The sequence below is a fragment of the Oncorhynchus nerka genome, linkage group LG6 (genome assembly GCF_034236695.1).
Source record: "Oncorhynchus nerka isolate Pitt River linkage group LG6, Oner_Uvic_2.0, whole genome shotgun sequence".
Classification (NCBI taxonomy): domain Eukaryota; kingdom Metazoa; phylum Chordata; class Actinopteri; order Salmoniformes; family Salmonidae; genus Oncorhynchus; species Oncorhynchus nerka.
The window spans coordinates 37,981,123-38,005,651 of NC_088401.1; the positions used below are offsets into that span (position 1 = coordinate 37,981,123).

Here is a 24,529-nt window from a genome sequence, read left to right on the forward strand (position 1 = left end):
CATCTCTCCCAAGTGGTCATTCTCTCTTTCTCCCCTTACCCATCTGTCTATCGCCTCCTTTGAATTACATGCTGTCACAGTTACCAGCCCTTTCAAGCTTAACATCCTTATCATTTATCGCCCTCCAGGTTCCCTCAGAGAGTTCATCAATGAGCTTGATGCCTTGATAAGCTCCTTTCCTGAGGACGGCTCACCTCTCACAGTTCTGGGCGACTTTAACCTCCCCACGTCTACCTTTGACTCATTCCTCTCTGCCTCCTTCTTTCCACTCCTCTCCTCTTTGACCTCACCCTCTCACCTTCCCCCTACTCACAAGGCAGGCAATACGCTCGACCTCATCTTTACTAGATGCTGTTCTTCCACTAACCTCATTGCAACTCCTCCAAGTCTCCGACCACTACCTTATATCCTTTTCCCTCTAGCTCTCATCCAACACTTCCCACACTGCCCCTACTCGGATGGTATCGCGCCGTCCCAACCTTCGCTCTCTCTCCCCCGCTACTCTCTCCTCTTCCATCCTATCATCTCTTCCTCTGCTCAAACCTTCTCCAACCTATCTCCTGATTCTGCCTCCTCAACCCTCCTCTCCTCCCTTTCTGCATCCTTTGACTCTCTATGTCCCCTATCCTCCAGGCCAGCTCGGTCCTCCCCTCCCGCTCCGTGGCTCGACGACTCATTGCGAGCTCACAGAACAGGGCTCCGGGCAGCCGAGCGGAAATGGAGGAAAACTCGCCTCCCTGCGGACCTGGCATCCTTTCACTCCCTCCTCTCTACATTTTCCTCCTCTGTCTCTGCTGCTAAAGCCACTTTCTACCACTCTAAATTCCAAGCATCTGCCTCTAACCCTAGGAAGCTCTTTGCCACCTTCTCCTCCCTCCTGAATCCTCCCTCCCCCCCCCCTCCTCCCTCTCTGCAGATGACTTCGTCAACCATTTTGAAAAGAAGGTCGACGACATCCGATCCTCGTTTGCTAAGTCAAACGACACCGCTGGTTCTGCTCACACTGCCCTACCCTGTGCTCTGACCTCTTTCTCCCCTCTCTCTCCAGATGACATCTCGCGTCTTGTGACGGCCGGCCGCCCAACAACCTGCCCGCTTGACCCTATCCCCTCCTCTCTTCTCCAGACCATTTCCGGTGACCTTCTCCCTTACCTCACCTCGCTCATCAACTCATCCCTGACCGCTGGCTACGTCCCTCCCGTCTTCAAGAGAGCGAGAGTTGCACCCCTTCTGAAAAAACCTACACTCGATCCCTCCGATGTCAACAACTACAGACCAGTATCCCTTCTTTCTTTTCTCTCCAAAACTCTTGAACGTGCCGTCCTTGGCCAGCTCTCCCGCTATCTCTCTCAGAATGACCTTCTTGATCCAAATCAGTCAGGTTTCAAGACTAGTCATTCAACTGAGACTGCTCTTCTCTGTATCACGGAGGCACTCCGCACTGCTAAAGCTAACTCTCTCTCCTCTGCTCTCATCCTTCTAGACCTATCGGCTGCCTTCGATACTGTGAACCATCAGATCCTCCTCTCCACCCTCTCCGAGTTGGGCATCTCCGGCGCGGCCCATGCTTGGATTGCGTCCTACCTGACAGGTCGCTCCTACCAGGTGGGGTGGCGAGAATCTGTCTCCTCACCACGCGCTCTCACCACTGGTGTCCCCCAGGGCTCTGTTCTAGGCCCTCTCTTATTCTCGCTATACACCAAGTCACTTTGCTCTGTCATAACCTCACATGGTCTCTCCTATCATTGCTATGCAGACGACACACAATTAATCTTCTCCTTTCCCCCCTCTGATGACCAGGTGGCGAATCGCATCTCTGCATGTCTGGCAGACATATCAGTGTGGATGACGGATCACCACCTCAAGCTGAACCTCGGCAAGACGGAGCTGCTCTTCCTCCCGGGGAAGGACTGCCCGTTCCATGATCTCGCCATCACGGTTGACAACTCCATCGTGTCCTCCTCCCAGAGCGCTAAGAACCTTGGCGTGATCCTGGACAACACCCTGTCGTTCTCAACTAACATCAAGGCGGTGGCCCGTTCCTGTAGGTTCATGCTCTACAACATCCGCAGAGTACGACGCAGGCGCAGGTCCTAATCCAGGCACTTGTCATCTCCCGTCTGGATTACTGCAACTCGCTGTTGGCTGGGCTCCCTGCCTGTGCCATTAAACCCCTACAACTCATCCAGAACGCCGCAGCCCGTCTGGTGTTCAACCTTCCCAAGTTCTCTCACGTCACCCCGCTCCTCCGCTCTCTCCACTGGCTTCCAGTTGAAGCTCGCATCCGCTACAAGACCATGGTGCTTGCCTACGGAGCTGTGAGGGGAACGGCACCTCAGTACCTCCAGGCTCTGATCAGGCCCTACACCCAAACAAGGGGACTGCGTTCATCCACCTCTGGCCTGCTCGCCTCCCTACCACTGAGGATGTACAGTTCCCGCTCAGCCCAGTCAAAACTGTTCGCTGCTCTGGCCCCCCAATGGTGGAACAAACTCCCTCACGACGCCAGGACAGCGGAGTCAATCACCACCTTCCGGAGACACCTGAAACCCCACCTCTTTAAGGAATACCTAGGATAGGATAAAGTAATCCTTCTCACCCCCCTTAAAAGATTTAGATGCACTATTGTAAAGTGGCTGTTCCACTGGATGTCATAAGGTGAAAGCACCAATTTGTAAGTCGCTCTGGATAAGAGCGTCTGCTAAATGACTTAAATGTAAATGTAATGTAAATGTACCCAGTGTCACGGCTTCATTGCTCTAGATTACCACAAGGGGGAGATAGAGCACTCATTATGCATTTGGGTCCCAAGGTTTTTTATGACCAATCATATCGAGTGCTTCCAATGAAGAATTTTGGCGCGAGCCACCCTTGCCTTGTGGCGTGCTTCAACAAAGATGGCTGACAAAACATTATGGTGGAACCAGATGTAAGTTGTTATAACGAGTCAAGCAAAACATTGAGAGGAATATGTTAGTTAATGTAAAGACAAACATTTGTGCATATTCCTTTGTCATAAAGTTAATTTACGAAAATCTCTATTTAGCAAGTTGACTAGCTATCATTAGACAGCTAGCTAGTGTTAGGACAATGAATTTGTAATTTGTGTGGTTTAATGTTTTAGGGACTCCTGAGAAAAGCAGCAAACCAGGCTGTCGTCTTGTGAAACAGTGGATGTAAAGAATCTAGCTAGCTAAAGCCTTTACTGCAAATTGATGCAGCTCCAGTAAAATAGCTAGCTAACTATTTACTTGTTGATTGTGTAGTGGAGGATAAAAATAACTATGCATATGGATGTGTAGCTAGCTACAGTATATAGCCGATCTGTGCATGGACCCTAAAACGTTTGGTATGAATATTAGTTTAGAACCTATCTATGAACCTCAGCTATCATAGTTGTATCAACTTCATGTCTGAATGGCATTAATGAAGCCTATGGATAGAGTAGAATATAATAACTTTATTGCGCCAAGGATGCAAGTCCTATATACACATGTTCTGTAGTTATTACCATGCATGAGATTCCAACATTGTAGCCTGTACATTGAATATATTCACTGATCATGTACTCTTCCCTGGCAAATAAAGGTGAGGTTCTCTGAGACATTATTTTTCAGTCATATCAAACTCCATTATTTGAATGATTCTGTGTCTGCATGTATGTATTACAACTATACACGTCAACAATGTTTACCACTCCTGCTCCTGGGACATCAATGATTACACATTGTAACTATGCAATAGACTAGAAACATGATTGATTTGTAATTCACATATACAAAAAAGAAAAATGCATATCTAACTCCCTTCATCTGCATTAATCTGAGGACAAAGGATATTATTTCAATGAGGTACTTAATTTCAACCAGTGAAGAATGTGAAACGCTTTATTGAAAGAAGTTCATTATCCAGGTGTTACAAATACATACATGCATTATAATTATGATAATTATAATATTATAAATACAAGTTGAATCTGTACTTCAATGCACATATGGTATGCATTATAAAACGAGGAAGAAAAATGAGGTGGAAAGAGGTAAGAACAGCGGTAGACAGCATATGATTCATGAATTACAGTGCTACCCTAATATTCTCTAAGTTCATCACAACCAGCCTTGAGCCCCCAGTTGCCCCGAAGGTTATCTTAAGAGTGGGTGAGGTGGCGATGATGGGACTGGCTTCCTCTCACATTACACATACCTGCAGACGAGTGACAAATAGATAGAGAGAGAGCATGATTAAGCCTTGTTTTTTTCCCCATCTTAAATCAGGAGGTGAAATGCAAAACTGACCTTGGATCATTAACTCCGGGACTACTACATCGATGTCTGTATTTCAATGTAAAACATCTCTATAATAATACTTCCTGTTGACCTGACCAAGTGACATCTCACCTATGATCATGCTGTGCCCTCTGTGTCAGCCAGTACAGATGCAGGAGGGGTTCACCAAAACAGCTGATATAACCTAGAGGATTTAGGGAAAAGGGGAGAGGGGATGAAGTGAATAAGAGAGACTGTTATTGTGTGTGAGTGGTTTCACCTGGTGTCCACACTAATTGGCTACAGAGTACTTTATGCTGAAAAACAGACACATGAGGACAAAAAAAAGAAGATACAGTATGTGATGCAGACAAATCGGAGTGTGCGGAAACATGTACATATAGAGGGCTATGTGTCTCACCACTTGGTTATTGAAAGGCTAACCCCCAGGGAAAATTATAGTTCAGTGAAAATGGCATGTAAATCTGAAAATTAGCAGCTGACATCGTAAGTTTTTTTTATTAATGCATGTGAGACAGGTTCCATGTACCACAAGACAGGCAGAGACGGAGAAAAAGAAAACATAACAGTTTAATTACCTCTGGTTATGGACACTTTTGCCAGCAATAAAGCTTCCACGGCCTGTTCCTCAGACAGTGAACATCTGTCAATATCTACATTTTCGACCCCTTGGTCAGCTCGCTCTCTGAAAGTAAAGAAAATAGCATATTTTTTATAGATATGAAAACAATAACTGAGATATGACCGTTCAATCTAAAGCAGCAGATTTTTAGGATATACAGCCCAGTGCTGCTTACCTGAGATGTCATCTTCGTAGGTGTCCGCTTTGACTTCCTTTGTGTTGGAAAAAAGTTGCTTTCAGAAAAATTATTTATGATTGAAAATAAAAAAAAAGGTTTTGCTCTCGACAAAAAGACAAATGTACCTCCATAGCATATAAACATTTCTGTGAATAACCACACCTTCATACAAACGCGCTACTGTATGCAGCATTCTTAACGCACAACCGAAGATGCTGCCATATCCTGCCAGCACTTCCACAAGCGAGCCACTCAGGAGCAGAATGATGATGCATGGAAGAGGGAAAGGAATGAGATGGGAACAGCAATTTGTTGCAAGTTGGGGAGGGGTGCTAATAGCTGAACAATAGACTATTCAACCTTTACTTAATACACTAATAGCTGAGCTAAGTGGGAACCCCCCCCCTCCTATCACAGACCAGATTTGCCCTAACAACTAAGGGGTAGCTTACTACTCAATGTAATAAGGTAATGACTTTTCAAATAAGTTACCTTACACGTTATGTTGGCTGACAATTTGTTAGCTACGCTGTCCTTACGAACCACATAGCATATAATAGCAGTATGTACCGGTATGTTAGCTAGCTACCTAACGTTAGTAGTTATACATCAAACTTGCCAGTATATTAACAATAGGCTATCTAACTACCCAACGTTTATTGACTTGATTATTCTCGTCATTCTTAGCTTAGCTAAATGGTATAGTCGTTGTACTTTCTCAATGGACATTTTGGGTGCTTTCGTAAATTCGCCCTGGCTGTCTATAGCCTGGACAAATACTTGTCAAAAGTCACCCAAGGCTGAAAGACTGGAACACTAGCGCGAGCCCATTAATGGAATCGAACGTTCGCAGAGCCTATTTTGACTGGAGTGATGCTTAGAATTCCATAAAAAATGTGATCTCTTTTATTTCACCACTACAATCTGTTTGTTGGACAAAAACAACTTGCGTAGAAAGTAAACATCTGCATCTCGATGGTGTCAACTGTGGTTATGTCTGCATAATGAAAAAGCTCGCTGCCCAGACTTACATAATTACAAAGAGGAGATTCTTCTGATTAAAATGGTGCCCGTGTAACAGTTTTGCCTCCGTCCCTCTCCTCGCTCCTAACTAGGCTTGAACCAGGGACCCTCTGCACACATAGATAACAGTCCCCCTCGAAGCATTGTTTCCCGTCGCTCAACAAAAGCAGCAGCCCTTGCAGAGCAAGGCGGACAATTACTTCAAGGTCTCAGAGAGAGTGACATCGCCGATTGAAACGCTATTAGCGCGCACCCCGCTAACTAGCTATCGGTTACACCTGATTTAAAAAAAAAATCTAAATATACACATTGTGAGATATTTGGCAAAATAGACAGACATGCGTATATTTCCCCCATAGGAAACAATGGGAAGACCGCTGAGTTCCAATATTATTTTTGTTGTTTACATTTTAACTAAAAAAACAACGTGAGCAGGCATTGTTACGTTGAACAATGAGCTGGGAATAAGAATGTTCGGAAGGTGAGTTGGTGCCACAGTGCTCAATAGAACTAATAGGAGCTGGCAGGGTGAAAAATGCACTAAAATGGCCAGTGTCAGCAAACGTCAGATAAAAAGCATAATTAAATTGTTTCCAGCAGCACATTTACAGTCACCAACACTCTGGTTAACATGAAAACGGACTTACCAGCTCTGCTAGGACAAGTAAAATGGTCAGAGTGGTGTCTTTTGTGTCTGGAAGTAGCTAACCAACGTTAGCTTGGGTGCTTGACTGCCGTTGTAAGCCCAGAGAGCTTAAATCAACCCTACTCCTCGGCCCGAACGTCCAGTGTGCTCTACGAGAACGAAACGGTTTGAATTTACAAACGGACCATTTCTCTGAATGGAAACACCATAATATTAATCAAATGAATTAAGCCAAATTTCATAAAATCAATCCCATATACTATGTTATTACAAAAAAAAAACGTTTTCAATTCTCTGGTTATGCCAATACGGAATACGATCAAATGCTTCTCAAAGATGCCCTCTGGTGGTCAAACTAGCAATAACTTGCAGTAACAGAATGAATGGCTGAGAATTAAATGACATGCCACAGAATGCTGCAACAGCATGCAGGGTGTGCCGCAGTATGGCGCAGCTTTTATTGGAGGAACCACTGTATATGATGTAGTACGCAATTTTCGTGTACCACTTTTGGCTTGTGAGCGCTACAGAACAATACAAACTAACAGAGAATCTCTTTAAGTACAAAAGTGTCAGTGATCTACCTTTAACATTTGTTAACAATACAAGAGAACATTTTTGCTCTCCTAGATGGCGTAGCAGTAGGATGTGTGTGTTTGTTTTATCCCGTGTAAATAGCCGGTCTTTTTCATATACATCTTAATCTCACTTTCTATCTACGAACTAAATATACTTTCCTGCAAACCTCCTCACCCAATGTGGTACAGATCTGCTATTTCTATTCCTTATATCTGGAACTTCCATCAGGCTCTAGTCAGCTAACTAGCTACTAATTTTTGTTAGCCACGGGTAGCGGTCTTCAAATTTTTCTCGGTCACCAGCCAGCCTGGACCATTTATTGTCGACACGGAGCCCCGCCGATCCATCACGACTGGACTACCGACGTGATCGCCCAATGTGGTCTTAACAGGCTATTCTGATACGATGTCGCCGAAGAACCATCTACTAGCCCCGGCCCGCTAGCTTTTCTGAACGCTGTGTCCCCTGCTCGCCTAGTGTAGTAGTGACTACCGAATGGCATCCTGACTCACCTATTGCTGCTCTTTTGACCCTATGATCACTCGGCTACACAGCTGATGCTCCCTGGACTGTTTCAATAACACGGTGCCTAATTTTGTTTACCTGTCGGCGCCAGCCTCGAACTAAGGTCCTGTATATACCTAATTGACCCTCTCTGCCCATTCATCGCCTTGTCTACTGCAGTCTTCGCTAGTTCTTATTGTTTTATTTCACTGTAGAGCCCTCAGTACCGCTCAAAATGCCTCAGATAGCTCTTTTGACCCACCCCACACACATGCGGAGACCTCACCAGGCTTAACTAGTGCTTCCAGAGAACAAAACCTCTCATCGTCACTCAACGCCTAGGTTTACCTCCACTAAACTCACAACCTACCATAGTCAGTAAATTATGCTCCGAATCTATTTTACCATGCCCAAAAATCTGCTCCTCTTATTCTTTGTCCCCGACCAGTTCTTATAGCCTTTAACCGGATCCTACTCCTCTATTCCTCTGGTGATCTGTAAAGCACTGCCTTATCTCAGGTCACTGGTCGTCGTAGTAGGACCCACTCGTAGCATGTGCTCCAGCAGGTATATTTCACTGGTCATCCCCAAAGCCAACTCCTCCTTTGGCCGCCTTTCTTTCCAGTTCTCTGTTGCCAATGACTGGAACGAATTGCAAAAATCATTGAAGTTGGAGACTTATTTCTCCCTCACTAACTTTAAGCATCAGCTGTCAGAGCAGCTTACCGATCATTGCACCTGTACACAGCCCATCTGTAAAAAGCCCACCCAACTACCACACCCCCATATAGTTTTTTTCCCCCCAGTGTTTAATTACTAAATTGCAATTATTTTGCCACTATGCCTTACCTCTCTAATCGTACTACATTTGCACACACTGTATATAGGTTTTCTATTGTGTTATTGACTGTACGTTTGTTTATCCCAAGTGTAACTCTGTGTTGTTTGTGTCGCACTGCTTTGCTTTATCTTGGCCAGGTCGCAGTTGTAAATGAGAACTTGTTCTCAACTGGCCTACCTAGTTAAATAAAGGTGAAATATTTTTTCTTATAATAAAAAAAACAGAATGACATTTACTCTCATTGGTGTCCAAAAATAACTATCTGAAAGCAACGCCAACTGGCTGGGTCAGAAATAACCCAACGTGTGTTCTGTCCTCTATTTACCCAGTTCTGGGGTGTTTTTAACCCAGCATGTTTTTAGAGTGTACTGTTGATATTTAAACCAGGTAGCTTGCTACACTCACCCGACAAGTCAACGCATCTCATGTTTGGATACTGGTCACTTAATCTCCGTACATGGCAGACTGGGAGACCTTACGAGCTCTGTAAAAGGCAGATAAACAGGTGCAACCAAACAATGGACTGGGTCGGGATGGACACACCTACTGTCGCGTCCATTGTACCAAGGAGACCAAGGTGCAGTGTGGTATGCATACATTCTTCTTTATTAACCTCTTCAGTCGACCCTCTACTTTTTTGAACATTCTGTTAAAAATCGCGCAACATTTCAGCGCCCTGCTACTCATGCCAGGAATATGGTATATGCATTTGCTTAGTCTGTGTGGATAGAAAACACTCAGACGTTTAAAAAACTGGTTAAATCACTGCTGTGGCTTTACCAGAATGGCATTTACATCGAAAAGCACAGGAAAAACTGATCACTGAAAATGGGGAAAATATATCCATGCGCTACTTGAACCCATTGATAAACGTGAACCACAATTAATTGACTGAGGTTGCAGTACCTACAGCTTCCACAGGGTGTCTAGAGTCTTGTCATTTCCCTTCAAGTTTTTTCTTGGTCAAACACATACAGGACACCGTATCTAATCCGGTCTAGGACCGGATATTTTCGTTGAGTTTCTAGCCGGACATTTTTCCAGACGGACAGCTAATGATCTTTACATCGCCTCCTGATGAATTTTATCGCTTATTAACGTTTACTAATACCTAAAGTTGCATTACAAACGTATTTCGAAGTGTTTTGTGAAAGTTTATCGTCGACTTTTTTAATTTTAAAAAATGACGTTACGTTTTGAAACAATGTTTTTTTCGTTTATCACACAGTCTACATATAACAATATCTAGGCTTTATATGGACCGATTTAATCTAAATAAAGACCCAAATAGTGTTTATGGGACATCTAGGAGTGCCAACAAAGAAGATGGTGAAAGGTAATGAATGTTTTCTATTTTATTGTGCGGTTTGTGTAACGCCGAAATGCTAATTATTTTGTTTACGTCCCCTGTGGGTCTTTTGGGGTGTTGCATGCTATCAGATAATAGCTTCTCATGCTTTCGCCGAAAAGCATTTTAAAAATCTGACTTGTTGCCTGGATTCACAACGAGTGTAGCTTTAATTCGATACCCTGCATGTGTATTTTAATTAACTTTTGAGTTTTAACTAATACTATTAGCATTTAGCGTAGCGCATTTGCATTTCCAGAGCTCTAGTTGGGACGCAAGCGTCCCGAGTAGAAGCAACAGGTTAAAGAACGAAACACTGAACAATATAACAAAACGAACTGTGACGCTAATATGAATAGTGCAGACAGGCAACTAAACATAGACCAAGAACCCACAAACACAAAAGGGAAAATGGCCACCTAAATATAATCCCCAATCAGAGACGACGATAAACAGCTGCCTCTGATTGGGAACCATATCAGGCCACCATAGACATATAAATACCTAGACCTACGAAACCTCTAGACATAAAAATAAAAAACATAGACAATACAAAACTAGCATACCCACCCAAAATATAAAGTAAACAGAGATATAAAGGTCAGAGCGTGACACCTACCTACTCATTCAAGGGTTTTTCACGATTTTTTGTACTATTTTCTACATAGTAGAATATTAGTAAAGTCATCAAAACTATGTCATTGTCTTGTTGAAAAACAAAAAATAGAAAAGATAGTCCCACAAAGCGCAAACTAGATGTGATGGCGTATCACTGCAGAATACTGTGTTAGCCATGCTAAATCACCGACAGTGTCACTACCAAAGCACCCACCCCCACACCATCACAGCTCCTCCCCCATCATCCTTTCACCTACTCTGCGTCTTACAAAGACACGGCGGTCAAATTTGGAGTCATCAGACCAAAGGACAAATTTCCACCTGTCCTTTCCCGTGGTGGTCCTCATGCGACTGAACCTGAGGGAACTTTTGAAGTTCTTGACATTTTCAGTGTTGACTGACCTTCATGCCTTAAAGTAATGATTGAATGTTGTTTCTCTTTGCTTATTTAATATGGACTTGGTCTAATACCAAATAGGGCAATCTTCTGTACACCACCCCTACCTTGTCACAACACAATTGATTGGCTCAAACGCATTAAAAAGGAAATTAATTCCACAAATTAACTTTTAACAAGGCACACCTGTTAATTGAAATGCATTCTAGGTGACTAATTCTTGAAGCTGGTTGAGAGAATGCCAAGAGTGTGCAAAGCTGTCATCAAGGCAAAGGGTGGCTACATTGAAGATTCTCAAATAGAAAATATATTTTGATTCGTTGAATACTTTTTTGGTTACAACATGATTCCATATGTGTTATTTCTGAGTTTTGATGTCTTCACTATTAATCTACAATTTAGAAAACAGTAAGAAAATAAAGAAAAATCTTTGAATGAGTAGGTTTGTCCAAACGTTTGACTGTTATATTGTTCTGACACGTCTTAATTTCTTTATTTTACCTTTTTGGAGTATGTGCATATTGTTGTGTATTATTAAAAACACAATAATTTCGCTGCTCCTGCAATAACATCAGCAAATCTGTGAATGCGACCAATAAACTTCGATTTGATTTGTGCTCCACCAGAGACCAAGGCGTTGCCATGGCGCAGGTACAAAAAGTGTTTCTGTCTGTGCCATATTACAAACTCCATCGCCCAGTGGGGGATGGGGGAGCATGAAAAGATGCTGAGAGCAGAGCTAGGCCCCACTTTCCCCACCACCACCACCATGGGAGCCTCCAAGACTGGGCTGCTCCCCACAGATTCCCACATAGCCTATATGTGACTCTCAAATGGCACCCTAGTACCTTTGAGGTGCGCTACTTTTGACCAGGGTCCATAGGGCGCTGATCAAAAGTAGTGCTGTGTATTATGTAGGGAATAATGTGCCATTTGGAACACGTTTCAGGAAGGCGCTGACTGACACACAGCTAGATTGACTTGGGAATGCCGAGTAGGAACCAGCCTAGCCTGATGCAATATGTCTCTGTTCACTTGCTTTATTTCATTAAATGTTCCCCGATTTCCAGCCCATTACTGTGGGGTAAACAGGGCCAGGCAGTGAAAATAGATAGAATATAACTGCTTGCTTGGGAGGCGCGGAGAGACCATACCCACCAGGCCTAGCAAACCATTGGGGCCTATCAGGGTCTGTAAATACTTTATGAGATATGATGATACTCCTCAACCACAGGCCATTAACCATTTTCACTAGGAATGTGCCCTTTGGTAAAGCAGGAAAATAATCAAATAAGCAAACAAACTCTTCCCCAGTGACAGCCCAGGCTCTCTTTAGGCCGATATGTTGCTCGACTGCTAATGAGACTCCGTGTACGGTGATTCTCTTCTCTTCCTCCAGGAAAAACAACCAACCGGCCCTTACACACACCAAGACAACAGCCAACGGTTGCATCCCAAATGGCGCCCTATTCCCTATTTAATGCAGTACTTTTCACAAAGACCATTAAGGCTATGGTAAAAAGTAGTGCACTCAGGGGTCTAAAGTGTGACCAATATGGTCGCATCTGCAACAAAATATTTTGCTGTGCGACCTGGAGTTTTATTTTGGGAGCACCAGTGTGACTAAAAGAAAATCCAATAAAAGATTCAATGCGGAACAATATTTCACCCCAACACCCTTCTCTACACTGCTCAAACAAAACAGACTGCCTCCCGATGCTACTTGCTTACAATTTCCGGGCCACACACACTAAATCCTGCCCCTTCACTAAAACAGGTAGCACACAGTTCCTCCACGCTGTTTATTCTCTCAGAATGCTGTCAATTCATAAACATATTCCTCCAAGACACAAACGATGCTGCTTTCCACGTTGCGTCTAAATATGAATCCACATATATCTCTATTATACTATTATTTTGTGAATGTTGCTCTCTGCAAAATTTGAGTTAGTTAGTCAAAGGAAGCTGACATGTGCCTAAAATAATGCTAATGCTAATCGCTAACTAGCTAGCTAAATGTAATTTAGCTAAATTCACTAGCTACAGAAAAGCAAACGATAACTCTAATACAGGTTGCTACCAGAGGTGTTGTAGATCATCAAGTTGTTTGTGCAACAGCATGTTCTGAATCAGATAGCCTATTCTAAAATATTTGTCTAAATGCAACATCTATTAAAATGTGATTAGGGTCCCCTGGGAAACACTGACCAACACGTTGGTTCCTACCCTATCATAACATCACTCAACTAGAGATGGAGTGGCCTTGATGTACTACGCATGCTGACATTCAATTGGCACAAGCCTCCTCACAGACTAATATGTCATCAGAGTGCAACGCATGCTCAATGAGGAACGAGAGAGAGCTCAGGTTTGTTGTTTTGAACGTTTCTGAGAAAGTGTTTGTTTACCAGTCTACCTGTTTAATTTGGATCCCGCGACGCTGTTAGCCTCAGTTGCTGGGACCTCTACTATCTGTCCCGGCATACTGCCAACCGCTAAAGTCTGAAGAGCTGCTGCTTGGCGATGCTACCTAGAATTCCTTGACAGTTTGAACACAGCCGGTAATGCGGTTAGCCCTCGTGGCTGGGACTGCAGATAGTCCTGAGCTTGTGGCTGTTTGTTGCTGTTTCCTTTATTCCTGCAAGCTGTGGTGGCTGGAATTGTGTGGAGTACCAGCATTAGCCTACATTGCTACCATCATGCTGCCCAAAGTTAAAGAAGGTTGGAGTAATGGAGAGTACAGTGTTTTGCTATCACAGGTGCATGATCTTTAAAATTAACAAAAATATGTCTACAAGCAATTGTAAAAGCAAAAGGAAAAAAACGTCAAACAGTATTTGGAGAAATCTCTTAGACTCAACAAAAGAATGGACGATCTGACCAGAGGTCCAAGACCGTAATAACAGTTTGCCGTTCTCCCAGGGATAGGTGGATGTCCTGAAATAGACTTGCAGTGAGATGACAACAAATGAAGCTTGTTGACATCAGTACTGTCTGTGAATCATTATTACAGATCACTGGGAAAACAGACTATCGAGAAGGACAATGCTGTGGATAGCATAACAGAGTCTCCACATGAGACCTGTAAAGTGTCTGAGGAGAACGTGAGAATTATTGTCACCGAAAGCTACAGATGGATCATAGGAAGGTTGAGGTGGAGCGCGCCCACAGGTCTGGAAAACCTGGTACTGTATATATATATACAGTTTGGACACACTTACTCATTCAAGGATTTTTCTTTATTTTTACTATTTTCTACAATGTAGAACAATTGTGAAGACATGAGAACTATGAAATAGCACATATGGAATCATGTAGTAACCAAAAAAGTGTTAAACAAATCAAAATATATTTTACATTAGAGATCCTTCAGTGTAGCCACCCTTTGCCTTGATGACAGCTTTGCACACTCTTGCCATTCTCTCAAGTCCATATTGCAGCAAAACAGCTCAAAGAAGCAAAGAGAAATGACAGTCCATCATTACTTTAAGGTATGAAGGTCAGTCAATGTGGAACATTTTAAGAACTTTGAACGTTTCTTCAAGTGCAGTCGCAAAAACCATTAGGCGCTATGATGAAACTGGCTCTCATGAGGACCGCCACAGGAAAGGAAGACCCAGAGTTACCTCTGCTGCAGAGGATAAGTTCATTAGCGTTAACAGAACCTCATAAATTGCAGCCCAAATAAACGCTTCACAGAGTTCAACTAACAAACACATCTCAACATCAATTGTTCAGAGGTGACTGCATGAAGCAGGCCTTCATGGTCGAATTGCTGCAAAGAAATCACTACTAAATGACACCAATAAGAAAAAGGGACTTACTTGGGCAAAGAAACGCAAGCAATGGACATTCAATTGGTGGAAATCTGTCTTTTGGTCTGATGATTTGAGATTTTTGGTTCCAACCGTCGTGTCTTTGTGAGATGCAGAGTAGGTGAACGGATGATCTCTGCATGTATGGTTCCCACCGTGAACCATGGAGGAGGAGGTGTGATGTTGTGGGGGTGCTTGCTGGTGACAATGTCAGTGATTTCTTTAGAATTCAAGGCACGCTTAATCAGCATGGCTACCACTGTATTTTGCAACGATACACCATCCCATCTGGCTTGAACTTAGTGGGACTGTCATTTGTTTTTCAACAGGACAATGACCCAAAACATACTTCCAGGCTGTGTTAGGGCTATTTGACCAAGAAGGAGAGTGATGGAGTGCTGCATCAGATGACCTGGCCTCCACAATCACCCGACCTCAACCCAATTGAGATGTTTTGGAATGAGTTGGACCGCAGAGTGAAGGAAAAGCAGTGCTCAGTATATGTGGGAACTACTTCAAGACTTTTGGAAAGCATTCCAAAGCATTTCAAAGCACTGCTGTCATCAAGGCTAAGGATTGCTACTTTGAAGAATCTCAAATCTCAAACATATTTTGATTTGTTTAACACTTTTTGGTTACTACATGATTCCATATGTGTTATTTCATAGTTTTGATGTCTTCACTATTATTCTACAATGTAGAGTCAATATTTGCAGTGTTAACCCTTCTTTTTCAAGACCTCTGCAATTCGCCCTGGCATTCTGTCAATTAACTTGGGCCACATCCTGACTGATGGCCACCCATTCTTGCATAATCAATGCTTGGAGTTTGTCAGAATATGTGGGTTTTTGTTTGTCCACCCGACTCTTGAGGATTGACCACAAATTCTCAATGGGATTAAGGTCTGGGGAGTTTCCTGGCAATGGACCCAAAATATCGATGTTTTGTTCCCCGAGCCACTTAGTTATCACTTATGCCTTATGGCAAGGTGCTCCATCATGCTGGAAAAGGCATTGTTCGTCACCAAACTGTTCCTGGATGGTTAGGAGAAGTTGCTCTCGGAGGATGTGTTGGTACCATTCTTTATTCATTGCTGTGTTCTTTGGCAAAATTGTGAGTGAGCCCATCCCTTGTCTGAGAAAAGAAGCATCAAGCTCCTCACCGTGCACTTTCACCATTCTGTGAAGTTCATAATAACGTATTTAATCTGTAACCTAATAAACTGTATTGTTTCGAATCAAATGAAATCAAATTGTATTGGTCACATACACATGGCCAGCAGGTGCTATTGCGAGTGTAGGGAACAACAACTAGTTTACAAAGTTGTAGTGGCAGGACAACAGACCATATCATCGACTCCAAGTTTACTTTGAAATTATGTTATTATATCAATATTTGCACATAAAGGCGTTTCCACTGCCATTTCTCATATAATACATTTGACAGACACAAAAATATCCCATGTCGAACAAACAAATTGCAGCATTTATCAAATTGTACCAACACGTTTTGTTTCCATCGCAGCTGTCGTGATAAATGTTGTATACGGAATTACTTTATTCACTTAAAACTGTGGATGGAAATTTGGTTACTTTGACAAAGCCGTTAGTTCCTTATAAGTGGCACAAATTAATCATTGTACCTTATGGTGGGTATTGAGGTTACACAAAATGCATTTGTACCCTGGAAAAAAGAAATGTGACTTCACCGTAGAGTGCGATGATTTTACACTATATATACATTTAGATTCATCTATTTCAGTCACACCCGTTGCTGACAGGTATATAAAATCGAGCACACAGCTATGCAATCTCCATAGACAAACATTGGCAGTAGAATGGCCTTATTGAAGAGCACAGTGACTTTCAACGTGGCACCGTCATAGGATGCCACCTTTCTAACAAGTCAGTTCATCAAATTTCAGCCCTGCTAGAGCTATTCCGGTCAACTGTAAGTGCACTTCTTGTGAAGTGGAAACGTCTAGGAGAAACAACGGCTCAGCCGCGAAGTTGTATGCCACACAAGCTCACAGAATTGGACCGCTGAGTGCTGAAGCACGTAAAAATCATCTGTCCTCGGTTGCAACACTCACTACTGAGTTCCAAACTGCCTCTGGAAGCAATGTCAGCAAAATAACTCTTTGTCGGGAGCATCATGAAATGGGTTTCCATGGCCGAGAAGGCGCACATAAGCCTAAGATCACCATGTGCAATGCCAAGCGTCGGCTAGAGCAGTGGAAAGGCGTTCTCTGGAGTGATAAATCATGGTTCACCATCTGGCAGTCTGACGGACAAATCTGGGTTTTGGAGAATGCTACCTGCCCGAATGCATAGTACCAACTGTAAAGTTTCTTGGAGGAGGAATAATGATCTGGGGCTGTTTTTCATGATTCGGGCTAGGTGCCTAAGTTCCATTGAAAGGAAATCTTAATGCTACAGCATACATTTTAGACGATTCTGTGCTTCCAATTTTGTGTAAACAGTTTGGGGAAGTCCCTTTCCTGTTTCAGCATGACAGTGCGCCGTGCGCTAAGCAAGGTCCATTCAGAAATGTTTTGTCGAGATCGTTGTGGAAGAACTTGACTGGGCTGCACAGAGCCCTGATCTCAACCCCATCAAACACCTTTGGGATGAATTGTAACGCCGACTGCGAGCCAGCCCTACTCGCCTAACATCAGTGCCGACCTCACGATGCTGTTGTGGCTGAATGGAAGCAAGTCCCCGCAGCTATGTTCCAACATCTAGTGGAAAGCCTTCCCAGAGGAGTGGAGGCTACTATAGCAGCAAAGGGGGGAACAACTCCATATTAATGCCCATGATTTTTAAAAGAGATGTTTGAAGAGCAGGTATCCACATACCTTTGGTCTTGTAGTGTACATTTTATATGAAAAATATTGGGTACAAAAATGTACCATTATACTAAATTGTCTGCACATATACCCTAAAAAGGTACCAAACAGCACCATGTGAGATCATTATGTGTACCTCTGAAGGTACATTATGTGTATTTAATATTTGTTGTACCCCAGGGTACATTTTGTACCCTAACTGTACCCTTATTTCTAAGAGTATAGAGGAGAATGTCCCGGCATCTGTGTGTACTTGCGAAATAACACACATCGCTCAGAGAGGCTTGATTAAGTGAAACACTCCTCAATGGCTTGATACCTTAATGGTGTCTATCTTCAGTAGAAAGGCTCTTAAGGCCGCGGCCCCGCCGTAGCTCAAGGGTTGTTGCCGTGAATCTGTGTGTCTCTAGTGTGTGCGTATTTAATGTGTGTGTGTCTGCACTTGCCTGTGTGCTAACCATGTTCTGATAATCCATATACCCTCACAGTCTATTAGCCATTTACACGCTAAAGGATGAGCCAGAAACATCAATCAATGCTCAAAGGAGATAAAGTGGTTTGATTATACTCCAGTGGTTGACTTTTGATCTCAACCGTCTTGTATTTTCTTTACTTTTTAAAATTCTTCTCTCTGTCTTTTTTTGTTCTCATATTTGTTCTTCTCCTCCTCCTCCGCTTCGTTCTGTAATCGTTTTAGAAGCAAAGCTGAAAGTCAAGCCTCGCTTGGGGACGATGTTATGTTGTGGAATCTTATTTGGGTTTGGATGGCTCTATTCTCTGGATGGACGGAGAGACCGACTGCACCACAGGAATGCAAAGCAACAAGACCCTATTCATCCAGTGTTTCATCCCAAATGGCACCCTATTCTTGTAAAGTGCACTACTTTCGACCAGTAATGTAATATATAGAGAATAGGCTGCCATTTGGGACACATCCCAGTCCTCACAAGAAACTCTTTACTCCTCGTCACTTGTCCTGACCTTGGCTGGGATGCTTGACATTCACAATCTCTCAATTACAGTATGTTGTACGACGTTGCAAACAAACAGAATGATATCGACTTCCTCAACTCTCTCATCTAGCTATGTAAAGCATTTCTTATTGGATATACTTTGCTGTAGGCCTACTCTCCGTTATGTTATCTAGGTCGACATTGTGTTTTGATTTTGTTGGACAAATAATGGCCGTAAGAGGCCTGTGTGTTTGGCAGTAGGGAACTAGTCCACTACCTCCTTAGGATGTTTTGATATGAGTGGAGTGGACATCGGCCGAGCTACCACATAGCTGACAGTCAGCACTGAACACATCAGACAACACAACATCCGAGTCAGCCTAGGGGGCAGTGCTCAGGGGTGAAGTTTCCTCTAGGTACAGATCTAGGGAGAAGTACATGGAGGAGTTTGCTTTACCAGTGAAAGTATTGTATCTCAATCAAAGTACATTTTAGGCCATCTGAGAATGATAATATGTGGTGTGTATCCTATTTCAAAATAAGTGTTATGGCTGGAATGCTGGCTATGACTGAAGACTGATTATTCAATATCAGAATAATAATATAAGTCCCCACCTTTCATCCTGTCGAACTCAGACAACGAGATGAGAACAATAATGACAAAAAAATAAGAATAGAAAACAACGGAGACATTTAACATCACGCCGTACCTTGCCAACATACTGGTGATCCATCCCTGTGTACTCCTCCAGTAGGAAGAACTGGTTCCACATCCATCCTCGTTTGGAGCGTCTCAGAGGCACTCCATTAGCGTCCTGTCCCATCAGCGTCAACCCCACCCCTGCGCCACCCCGCCTCCCCCCTGTATTCCTCCTCAGGGCTCGCAGTCCATCCCCATGGGAACACAGGTATGCCCAGAGGACCAGCAGGAGAAGTACAGTTCTTCCTCTCAACATGGCCAGGCCAATAGCTCCAAATACAGCTTCACTCAGCTAGATGTTCTACTCCCTCTGGGTGTTAGTGTGAAGTGGTCAGTGGACTTTAGTCAGAAGTTTCGTCATTGGGTCTCTCCTCCAGGTCTGGGTGTAGGTCCGCAGTAGCAGCACGGGCTGTCAGTCTGTCATTGGGGCCCAGGTCCAGCCAGTATCTGGAACATAGAACATACAGTCAGGATGTTAGTACTGGGAATACTTGGAACAGTTAACTACTACGATATTTGGTGCAACAATCCCTGTCTGTCTGTCTGTCTGTCTGTCTGTCTGTCTGTCTGTCTGTCTGTCTGTCTGTCTGTCTGTCTGTCTGTCTGTCTGTCTGTCTGTCTGTCTGTCTGTCTGTCTGTCTGTCTGTCTGGGAACACTAAAATAACACATCCTAGATATGAATGAATTAAATATTCTTATTAAATACTTTTTTCTTTACATAGTTGAATGTGCTGACAACAAAATCACACAACAATTATCCATGGAAATAAAATTTATCAACCCATGGAGGTCTGGATTTGGAGTCACACTCAAAATTAAAATGGAAAACCACACTACAGGCTGATCCAACTTTGATGTAATATCCTTAAAACAAGTCAATATGAGGCTCAGTAGTGTGTGTGGCCTCCACGTGCCTGTATGACCTCCCTACAACGCCTGGGCATGCTCCTGATGAGGTGACAGATGGTCTCCTGAGGGATCTCCTCCCAGATCTGGACTAAAGCATCCGCCAACTCCTGGACAGTCTGTGGTGCAACGTGGCGTTGGTGGATGGAGTGAGACATGATGTCCCAGATGTGCTCAATTGGATTCACGTCTGGGGAACGGGCGGGCCAGTCCATAGCATCAATGCCTTCCTCTTGCAGGAACTGCTGACACACTCCAGCCACATGAGGTCTAGCATTGTCTTGCATTGAGAGGAACCCAGGACCAACTAGCATATGGTCTCACAAGGGGTCTGAGGATCTCATCTCGGTACCTAATGGCAGTCAGGCTACCTCTGGCGAGCACATGGAGGGCTGTGCGGCCCCCCAACGAAATGCCACCCCACACCATGACTGACCCACCGCCAAACCGGTCATGCTGGAGGATGTTGCTGGCAGCAGAATGTTCTCCACGGCGTCTCCAGACTCTGTCACGTCTGTCACGTGCTCAGTGTGAACCTGCTTTCATCTGTGAAGAGCACAGGGCACCAGTGGCGAATTTGCCAATCTTGGTGTTCTCTGGCAAATGCTAACGTCCTGCACGGTGTTGGGCTAACCCCCACCTGTGGATGTCGGGCCCTCATACCACCCTCATGGGAGTCTGTTTCTGACCGTTTGAGCAGACACATGCACATTTGTGGCCTGCTGGAGGTCATTTTGTAGGGCTCTGGCAGTGCTCCTCCTTGCACAAAGGCGGAGGTAGCAGTCCTGCTGCTGGGTTCTTGCCCTCCTACGGCCTCCTCCACGTCTCCTGATGTACTGACCTATCTCCTGGTAGCGCTTCCATGCTCTGGACACAACACTGACAGACACAGCAAACATTCTTGCCACAGCTCGCATTGATGTATCATCCTGGATGAGCTGCACTACCTGAGCCACTTGTGTGGGTTGTATACTCCGTCTCATGCTACCACTAAAGTGAAAGCACCGGCAGCATTCAAAAGTGACCAAAACATCAGCCAGGAAGCATAGGAACTGAGAAGCGGTCTGTGGTCCCCACCTGCAGAACCACTCCTTTATTGGGGGTGTCTTGCTAATTTCCTATAATAATTGCCTATAATTTCCACGTGTTGTCTATTCCATTTGCACAACAGCATGTGCAATTTATTGTAAATCAGTGTTGCTTCCTAAGTGGACAGTGTGATTTCACAGAAGTGTGATTGACTTGGAGTTACATTGTGTTGTTTAAGTGTTCCCTTAATTTTTTTGAGCAGTGTATATCTTTACATTACCAAAGCAAAAATTAAACAAACAATAGAAGTAAACATTACAAAATGAATAAAGACATTTCAAATGTCATATTATGTCTATATACAGTGTTGTAACTATGTGCAAATACTTAAATAAATACATATGGGTTGTATTTACAATTGTGTTAGTTCTTCACTGGTTGCCCCTTTTTTGTGGCAAATCTTGCTGCTGTGATTGCACATTGTGGTATTTCACCCAATAGAAATGTGAATTCTTTGTGGGTCTGTGTAATCTGAGGGAAATGTGTGTCTCTAATTTGGTCATACATTCGGCAGGAGGTTAGGAAATGCAGCTCAGTTTCCACCTCTTTTTGTGGGCAGTGTGCATATAGCCTGTCTTCCTTTGAGAGCCAGGTCTGCCTACGGCGGCCTTTCTCAATAGCAAGGCCATGCTCACTGAGTCTGTACATAGTCAAAGCTTTCCTTAATTTTGGGTCAGTCACAGTGGTCAGGTATTCTGCCACTGTTTACTCTCTTTTTGGGGCCAAATAGCAGGTTTTTTGTTAACTATTTCCAATGTGTCAAGTAATTCTCTTTTTGTTTTCTCATGATTTGGTTGGGTCTAATTGTGTTGCTGTCCTTGGGCTCTGTGGGATCTGTTTGTGTAAATGTATTTGCATTGTGAAAACATTATGTTTCAGAAAGTACAGCAATGCAATTACAATGAACATTACACAGGGCTGTGAATAGTGTAGCTTGTCCCTGAGCTGGCGTACTAATGGTTTTTGCCTCTCTGCCTGCTGTAGGTACTGCATGTTGGTTCTAACCTTAAATGAAACAACAAAGAAATTTAGCAGGTCTGTTAATAAATGCCTTTGTCCAACTATCTGGATAAGGGCCTTTCAGTGCTGCGCCAGAAATACTCTAAATAGTGAAATGGGAAACTCAATTTGACTCATGTTATTATATTCCTCTTTCATTTACAAATCTCATGACGTGACTATGAGACGTGGCTGTATCTAGGGGAATTTTTATTTAGCTGACCCTGCTAGCTAGCAAAATGTTATTAGCTAGCTAGCAAATGTTGTGAAATTATTTGAAATAACGACTGAAGTAGCTAAGTTACCTAGGTCAACACTACACTACTACAAATTAATTTAAATGACAATAAATAAAGATTAACTTGCTTGATTTTTTGCTGTCCAGTGGCCCCACAAGCGGGCATTTGATTTGCGAACTTATGTGCGCATGTGTGCTTACTGTGATACAGAAACACCACTATCCAAAAAACTGTGCAGGACATGTACAGAATTAATTGAAGGGCAACTACAATACGTTTCTAAGATTTTCCCCTGAACTGAAAAGTCACTCCCTGATGTGGTTTAAGCATTTTTGTGAACACATAAAATTTGGGGAAAAAAAACAGAATTCGGTCAAAAATAAAAACAGATTTCAAAAAGGTCCAACTAGTGTTTTTTGCTGTAAATGACTGTACTTCAGAGCGGGGGAAAGTTGAGGTCAGGTTCAATATTGGCAATGCAGCCAAGAGGGAAAGAGGTTTGGCCATCCTATAAATATTTTAGAGTAATATATACAATTTAGCAGACACTTTAATACAAAGCAACGTACAGTCATGGTTGCATGTTTTCTTTAACGTGTGGGTGGTCCCTGGCACACCACCCTTTATAAAGCACAGGTTTTGTCATATTCGACCTAGTGGGTTATGTCACGTTTGACATTGGTAGTTATGTCACACAGTTCTACTACATTTATGAACCCTTTACAGACTATGACATATGGTTATAGAAGATTTGAAACACATTTATATAGTGTTTATGAAGGCTTTATAAGCTCCACGTCATTTAAAGCAGGACGAGAATAGTCATTCGTGGTCCTGGCAACTGGACCTTTTTTGGTACCCCATTATTTTTGACTTACTGAAATTCACTTTCAGGACCCAGGTCTGACAGAATCTGTACAGAAGATCTAGGTGCTGCTGTAGGCCATCATTGGTTGGGGACAGAAGGACCAGATAAATCAGCAAACACTAGACATTTGACTTCAAATTCTAGCATAGTGAGGCCGGGTGCTGCAGACCGTTCTAGTGTCCTGACCAATTAATTGATATATATGTTGAAGAGGGTATGGCTCAAGCTGCATCCTTGTCTCACCTCATGATCCTGTGGAAAGACTTGTGTTTTTTGCAAATTTTAACTGCACACTTTGTTTGTGTACATGGATTTTATAACGTCATATGTTTTTCCTCCAACACCACTTTCCATCAATTTGTATAATAGACCCTCATGCCAAATATAATCATAAACTTTTTTGAAATCAACAAAGCATGTGACAACAACCTTTTTTGTCAATTTAGGTGTGCAGGGTGAATATGTGGTCAGTATTTTAGTCTGCTGTTAATGATAATGCAGATGATTTTCCCAAAGTTACTGTTGACGCATATCCCACTGTTGTTATTGGGGTCAAAATTGAGGCAGTTTGTGGATTTGGGTGATCAGTCCTTAGTTCCAAATATTGGGGAAGATGCCAGATCTGAGGATGACGTTAAAGAGCTTAAGCATAGCCAATTGGAATGTGTGATATGTATATTTTAAAATAAAATAAAATGTTATTGGTCACATACACATGGTTAGCAGATGTTATTGCGTGTGTAGCGAAATGCTTGTCCTTTGACAGTGTAGCAATATCTAACATGTAATCTAACAATTCCACAACAACTACCTAATACGCACAGATCTAAGTAAAGGAATGGAATACGAATATATACATATAAATATGTGGATGAGCAATGACAGAGTACCATAGGCAAGATGCAATAGATGGTAGAAAAAACAGTGAGTGAGTAATGAAAGATATGTCAACATTAATAAAGTGGCATTATTAATGCGACTAGTGATCCATTTATTAAAGTGGCCAATGATTTCAAGTCTGTATATAGGCAGCAGCCTCTCTGTGTTAGTGATGGCTGTTTAACAGTCT

At 43.0% G+C, this 24,529-nt stretch overlaps 1 protein-coding gene across 1 annotated transcript in view; it reads right to left on the reverse strand.

The window, feature by feature from the left end:
- The window catches only part of LOC115131069 (cadherin-6-like), a 95,854-nt gene that overhangs the window by 29,412 nt on the left and 41,913 nt on the right, over positions 1-24,529 (reverse strand). Inside the window, exon 2 of the mRNA XM_029662680.2 lies at positions 19,369-19,805. Within this exon, the coding sequence (XP_029518540.2) occupies positions 19,369-19,614 (246 nt within the window). The 5' untranslated portion in view covers positions 19,615-19,805. The remainder of the gene's footprint in view (positions 1-19,368; positions 19,806-24,529) is intronic.